The following is a 7414-nucleotide window of genomic DNA, read 5'->3' on the forward strand; positions in this document are numbered from 1 at the left end:
TGAAATGATGACAGCTCGCGGCGCGGAGCAGGAGCGCGAGGCCTGCGTGCGGATGAGGCGGCGCTGACGTCATGACGTTCAGCGAGAGGGGCGTGGCTTGATGCTGTTATTCTGTTTCAGTGTCACATGCAGCTGTTCAACCTAAAATATGTTCAAGCTTTTAAAATAAAGTTAATGTGAAACACTGAATCACGGCGAGCAGAACGTCATCAAATGTAATAAAAGGCGAATAGTTCATGTTTGTATATGAAATATTAATATAACTATATTAAAACATTTAAACATTTCAAACAACAAATAGAGAAAATTATTTAATTAATGCAACGAACTTGTATATTAATATATTTATAATTTAGTTCTATCATTTAATATCAAATTTCATTTAAAATTTGCAATTTAAAATACAATTGTTTTAATAAACAAAAATACTTTTAAAGCATCATTTTTTTGTTTTTGAGTCTTAGCATCATATAACAATATACTTACCTAGTTCTTTTTAATTCATTTTTTAAAAATATAATAAACAATATAAATAATCATTAAATTACGAAAATTAAAACAACAAATGAAAAATGTGCAATAAATATATTGGAGCAGTCGAGCTGAAACAAGCAGCTACATTTCTGTGCGTCTTTATTGAATCTCCAAACCAACACAATCACAATCCGTCTGAACAAGGTTTATTAAATTATCGTGTGAAGCTGAAGGACGCCCACGTTTGTTCTTCCAGGTTTGGTTTTTACAGCGAGCAGCACCTGAACGCAGCATGACTTTGGGCTCTACAGTTGGCATCCTGCATCACCGCTGTTGCTATAGTAACCTGAAACGACGGGAGCCTCCGTGTTTTCAGCTCCGACAGGTTTCTTCAGTTCAACACCGTCGAATGTCTGAAATCCTACAAATCCACGTGACACAGCAACACTGAATAATAAACTCATGTGACATGTTGGATTACCACAGATAGCTGTATTACAATTGCAAATAAAAGAAATATTCTATATAAAATTATTTGTCGTAATAGAAAAGGGGTGAGGAGATTCTGCGTTGCCATGGTGACGCCACACCGTCCTCACTCGCCTCATACGTGTACACAGGTTGAACATGGAAACGGATCTGCTTTGCCCTGAGTTTGACCTCTCAGGCTGCCTACAAACCACTGAATACTTTAAGTACACAAGTCCTGGCAAAACGTGACAGATTCAACCACTTCAGATTCATTTATCTCATTATCATGGACTGTCATTGTTTATGCATTAATGTGAAAGACTGGAGCTGATTTTGTTTGTATTCTGCTGGACACATTAATTTGGAATATTACACCATCATTTATCATCTCTTGCAGTAATATTGTGAAACTCGGTTATTTTCCGCCACAGTCCTGCTCAGGCTCAGAGAATCGGCCTGAACTCTGCCTGAAAGACTCGACTCAGGGAAGAAATCCTCTTTTATCAGATTAAAGAAAACCAACAGTTTCATGGATGTTTAAACAGACCTCATGTTGGGACTCAGACCAGCCACGAGTTTCTGCTCCTCACTGGTTCACAAACTCTTTATTTCTAAACTAGACCTGAAAAGAGGCGGATCAGGTCCAAACCCGCAGCAGTGACCAGTAAGCAGCAGATACATACATGAACTTAGAAGCATTTAAATCTGTGTCATACTTGAAGACCTGCAACTCCTGAACAACAGCAAAGAAGCAACACTTCTGTCCTTTGTTTCTGTTATTCTACTCATTCTGTCTTTCAGTACTTTTGCTCTCATCGCGGTTCCATGTTCCTGTTTCTACGTCTGCTGTTGTCTTCTTAACGAGTCTCCACTCGTCAGCGTATCCTGAGTTCACACAGAGGGTGGACGTCCTGCGTTTTAATGCACACAAGTCATTCATGTTTCTAACGTGAAGACAAGCGTCTCCGTCGGTTTGATCCTTCAGCTGCTGAACTGCAGCACTGAGGGTTGTAGCATCAGACAGAAACCCTCCACCAGCTCTGCGCTTTAACATATCGTCGTATTTTACAATGAGTTTATGGAAACGTTGTGTCCTGGTGACCTTGTGTTTTAGTGTTTTAGATTTCCTGGTTGCACAGCTTTTTATCCTGCTTTGTGCACGTATGATTGTTGTTCCTGTTTCATAACGAGGAGAGCGACACGTGATCGTCCGACACTCGGGACGGCAGCGAGCTGTCGGTTTGAGTCCCAACATGAGATCAGATTATTCTATAGGTCTGTTCCTCCTTTAAGGCGAACCTCGAGCAGCTGACCGAAACCCGATTCCTCAGCTGCCGTCAGCTCTTTAAATAACCTCCTGAACTGTCGCCTATTTTCTCTGAACAGAACTCCTGCTGAAACTCAGAATGTGAAATTACAACGTCTTTTGGCACGAAAACGATCAGATGGCACGAAGTGACAGCGAGCTGCTCTGATGCTCAGGAACTCAACAGACACGATGTTCTCCTCCCAGACTCAGAGCTTCAACAGCTGCAGCAGAACACAGACAGAAACGTTTGGTGGCGTAGAAATCCCTGGTTCGACTGAAACCTGCTGATAACGGCAGCGTGAAGCGTCACGGCCGGAGAGGAAGTAAAAGTCCTGAATCGTTTCACCTCCTCACATTCAGGTGGCGCTAAAGATGCTTTCAGGACTTTACTGCAGCTGATCCAGACACTTAAAGGTCCCGTAACGGTGAGGATCAGCTTTAATGTGTTTCTGGCTTTCAGGTGGACACTAGAAGCTGCTCAGATGTGAAGATGTTTAGTTCCTCCGGTCCTCAGCTAGTCAGCCTCACAGGCTCATAAGACAGTAAGAATTTAACCTCAGTGCGACCTCACAGCTAACTAACCAATAGTGATGCAGCTCTGTATAGCTCCGCCCCCTCACTGCTTCTAGGTGAACCAATCAGAATGAACAGCTGCCTCACAGTCCAGCAGGTTCATCTACTTTCTCCAGCTGCTTCTGCTGAACTCCAGAATGTCTGAACCTTGACCAGAACTCACCAAATGTTCTGCTGTTAGAGTGAACACAAGCGTCTGGATGCACTGCCAACGTCATCTCTGACGCTTTGTCCACAGCTCAGAGCTCATCAGTCCAAACCAGTGAACCAGGACTGGGCGGGTCACTGTGTCTTCATGTTCCCTCTAAACCCAGCAGCTGTTTCCATCGTTAGCTTCTCTCAGACCAAAGCTAGCATCAGACAGTCACAGAGGAACCGACCATCTCTGGTGTTGGGAGCTGAACCACTGAAAGACTCGCTGAGGGGAGACCACAGACTCTGATTCGTTTGCTGAAAAGCATCACCACATGGGACCTTTAACAAGTGGAAGACTTTCAGAGGAGTTCTGAGCCGTCCTTCTCTGTTTCAGTTTTGCTTCTTCTAACTGCTGAATGTTCATCTCCTCCATCAGACCACATTCTGTGATTTTAATGTTTAAAATCCCGTCTGAACTCTGATGAGTTCAACTAATAATGCGTATTTGGTGTGAGTGGGGTGTACGTGTGGCTGCATTCCTGTTTTTGTGTTTGCCTACATTTCCCAGAATGCCTCTGACACTTTGTCTAACTGCAGATGAACCAAACATCCCAGATATGAGGCTCACCGAAGCTCAGAGGCCAAAACAGCGACGTACCACAAACATCCACGTGAGGAGCGGAACCAGCCCAGCAGCTTCGCACCCTGTTGCATACTGAACAGTTCTGGAGAGAGAGAGGGAGAGCGGCGCCGGGCGGACCGGGCGCAGAAATCAAACGCACCCAGCAGCAGAGGGTGCGTTACATTCCTATGACAGTGCTGAGCAGATGGGAAGTGCAATCAGACGGCACCAGTGCTTCATTCAGAGACAGAAAGACAGAAAGAAACAAGTGCCCAGGTGGAAGCCCCGCCCCGTCCACAAACCAGCCAATCAGAGTGCAGCTGACCTGCGGTAGTGTCCATGTCAACAAAGGGCCATTCAGCCTTATCGTAGTGTGTTTAGCCCTATTAGTGAAAGTTTTATTGCAGAGGTCTCAAGTTCATGCGATAGAAACATTAACAGACAAAGTCAGTGTCAGTCGTTGTTTCAGTAAAGCTGATGGTCGCTGGTTAAGATCACTTCCTGTTTCAGATGGCGTCTTTGTCCCAAACCGTTGAATGAAGGTCTCAAACCAGAACATCGTGAACAAATAGTTTTTCCAAGTGCAAACAGCATGTGGGAGATTTATGGCCTGTTTGTGTGTGACGTTAGCTACCTGCTGTAGAAACACATACCTGGTGAATCTCTGAGAGTTATTTCTGTTAGTTTCACATTTGCCAGGCTGCAACGCAACATTCAACATCAAAGCAAATGAATCTGTTGGAGGCTGACAGCTGAAACGGTCATATTTGTAGATTACCAGATGTAACCCATGATCTGCTTACATTTGCTCCTTGTTAGTAAAAATGTGTCAGCAAGCTAGCTAGCTAACTACACTAGAACTGTATTGCGTTAGCATTAAGGGTGAAACTTGTTGCAACACACATCAGCCAGCAAAGCTCAACATTAGTTTACTGGACGAATTAAAAGTGTTTAATATGTTGAAATGACGATACAATACATGTTTGTAGTGACTGACAGCATGTGGCAAAGCTAACTATGGCTACTGAACACATAATCTGGGTTGTGGGTTGCTAGTGTTTGGTAAATATTAGTGTAAATATTACTGGTAAAGTAAATATATAGTGACTGTTTTAATGCTATCACTAAGAAGCATTTACTCATGAGCCTGTTAGCCTGCTGGTGTTGTTAGATAGCAAATAAAAAGTGATAAATGTTGGGCAGTGACTACAAAGTCTCACAATGTAACGAGTGACAAGGCTAACTAGCATTAGCCTATGTTTACGAGCATTGATGGCTATTAAACCTGACTTAAACTAAAAAGGTAAATAGAAAATGAATATTTTACAGTGGTAGTGTGCCATATGAGGACATAATTGCCAACAAGTTCTTGCTCATAACCTTGTTAGCCTGCTAGTGTTGTTAGGCTATCAAAGCTAAATTAATTAGCCAGTCGTGATTAACCAACATTACAGCAAATATTGGCAACTGAACTATAACAGCTTCTTTTCAGAGTAGAAAATCATGATGATAAATAAATCTGACTGTTGAGTGATTGGTGAGACAGTTAATTAGCATTTGCTCAACACTTTCTGAGCTTGCTAGTTCATGAGCCGGCTAGCTATCCACACAGTGGACGTTTTGTGACGCTAGCAGGAGTTTAGCGTTTTGGAAATACTACAGCTAACCAGCTAACTACAGACAAACTAACAAATGTCTGTTAGCTACCTAGCAGACTAAACGACACAAAAAAAACAGATTTTTACAGCTAGAATATAAGATTTTGATAATGAATGACTGAATGATGATGATGAATTTCTTTTTCCACAGTTTTAGCCAATTGCTACAATTCTATAAAATTTGAGTGCATTTTATTCAACATGTACTATTTTTGGTTTATTCTATTAAATTAATTGTATTTTAATCTGCTGTCTGTCATTTTGCTTCTTTTGTGTTTTTCTTTATTCATTTTTTGTCTTTTCTACTGTTTTACTCAATCAGCTTAAAATATTCTATCAAGTTTTTGTGCACTTCATTCAACTTGTTTGTACTTTTTTTCCAATTGATTTCACGTTGTTTCGTTACGTTTTGATTTTTTACGTTTGCCTGTAAAGCTCTTATATAAATACACTTGGTTGCTGGTATTTGGCTGATGGGGAAGGTGACGTGAAATCTGATTGGCTGGTTTGGCTACGGAGGTGGAGGTGTGTCACCTGATGGAGCTGAGTTCGGGCTCCAGAAAGAAAGAAAGAAAGAAAGAACAAAAGACTATAGAGAACAGTAGCTGCTTCAGTTCAGTCCCACTGTGTTCCTGTTGGTTCTGGTAAATTCCCAGTCCAGTCTGACTGGGGCCAGTTTACTAGTGTACCGGTCCAGTTGGTAGTCCGACTCCGACAGACCTTAGGGCCGGACGGCAGCCATTTTGGCTTACAAATCCTTTCCTGGCTGTTGCTAGGTAACCAGCTCTAAGTGGGCGGGGACTGAGATTGAAGAGGGGAGGAGGGGGGTCATCCAGGTGAAGTTAAACAGGTGGAGCGGGGGCGGGTCTTTGAGGCACCAGAGGCTGTGATGCAGCAGAAGGTTTCGGTTTTCTGGGGACATAAAAAAAAAAAATGACGTGTCAGCACAGCGACTTCTGGTAAAATCCCAGTTGCTCCCCACTTCAGTTAGCTTCTAGGGCTAGATAGCAAAGAGACTCCTGGTCACGTTAGCTCAGAGTTGCATCATTGGTCCAGTTTGCTTCCAGTTAGCTTCCACGTACATTAAGCTTAGAATTTACTTTTAGGTTCAGTTAGCTTAAAGTTACATCTAGGTACAGTTCGCTTCGAAATAGCTTCTAGATCCAGTTAGCTTAACGTTATCAAGGCTCAGTTAGCTTATAATTAACTTCTAGGTTCAGTTATTTTTAAGTTAGCTTGTCGGTCCAATTAGTTTGCAGTTACCTTCTAAAACCAGCTAGTTTGCAGTTAGTGTCTAGGTTCAGTTTGTTTAAAGTTGGCTTCTAGCTAAAGTTAGCTTCTAGGTCCAGTAAGCTTAAAGTCTGATTATACCTCCAGCTAGCTTGGAGTTACAACCTAGGACCAGTTGTCTTAAAATTAGATTCTAGGTACAGCTAGCTTAAAGTTAGCTTCTAGAGCTCGGTCTTCAATAAGGTTCCAAGTCAAGTTAGCTTCTAGAAAGACTTAGCTTAAAGTTGGGTTGTCGGGTCAGTTGGCTTAAAGGTAGCTTCTAGGTACAGTTAGCTTAAAGCTAATGTCCAACTAGTATTAAGTGTATTGTTAACTAGCAGTGAGCAGTGTGTTGCTGTTATGGGAGGTCTTACAGAGGAGGAGGAGGAGGCCTCAGAGAGTAGGAGGGAGCCGACCTGCTGGTCTCCACCACCTGGACACACAGAAAGGAGACAAAACCCATCAGTTTGAAGCTGATTTTATTCTATTTATCATTATTCAGAAATACTAACCTTTTTTAATATTTAGCATTTTTATTTTTCAGTACCAAAAACAATCACATTTATTATCTTTATTAAAGAAACGTGTGAGTCAAAGCTGTCGTGTAATGTGTGTGAGATGTTGTGAGATAACTTCAACTCCTTCTCAGAGTGTGTTTTGTGTCTCTTTGTGGTTATTGTGTGTGTTGTTGTGGTCTGTTTGTGTTTCAATAAACTGAAGTCAAACCAGAGCAAGTGGATGTTCCAAAAACCTGCAGACAGACTGTAACAGGAGCAGCAGTATTACAGCAGTACTACAGCAGTACTACAGCAGTACTACAGCAGTACTACAGGAGGACTACAGGAGGACTACAGTAGTACTACAGAAGGACTACAGCAGTATTACAGCAGTACTACAGCACTA

At 42.1% G+C, this 7414-nt stretch overlaps 1 protein-coding gene across 1 annotated transcript in view; it reads right to left on the reverse strand.

The window, feature by feature from the left end:
* Positions 1 to 3645: 3645 nt before the first annotated feature.
* Positions 3646 to 7414, reverse strand: part of LOC103368087 (disintegrin and metalloproteinase domain-containing protein 9) — a 22341-nt gene continuing 18572 nt past the window's right edge. The window contains exons 19-20 of the mRNA XM_008296336.1: positions 6886 to 6944; positions 3646 to 6154 (exon numbers count right to left, since the gene is read on the reverse strand). Coding sequence (XP_008294558.1) covers positions 6085 to 6154; positions 6886 to 6944 — 129 coding nt within the window. The 3' untranslated portion in view covers positions 3646 to 6084. The remainder of the gene's footprint in view (positions 6155 to 6885; positions 6945 to 7414) is intronic.

This window comes from Stegastes partitus, unplaced genomic scaffold (genome assembly GCF_000690725.1).
Source record: "Stegastes partitus isolate 25-593 unplaced genomic scaffold, Stegastes_partitus-1.0.2 Scaffold1120, whole genome shotgun sequence".
In the NCBI taxonomy this organism is placed as follows: domain Eukaryota; kingdom Metazoa; phylum Chordata; class Actinopteri; family Pomacentridae; genus Stegastes; species Stegastes partitus.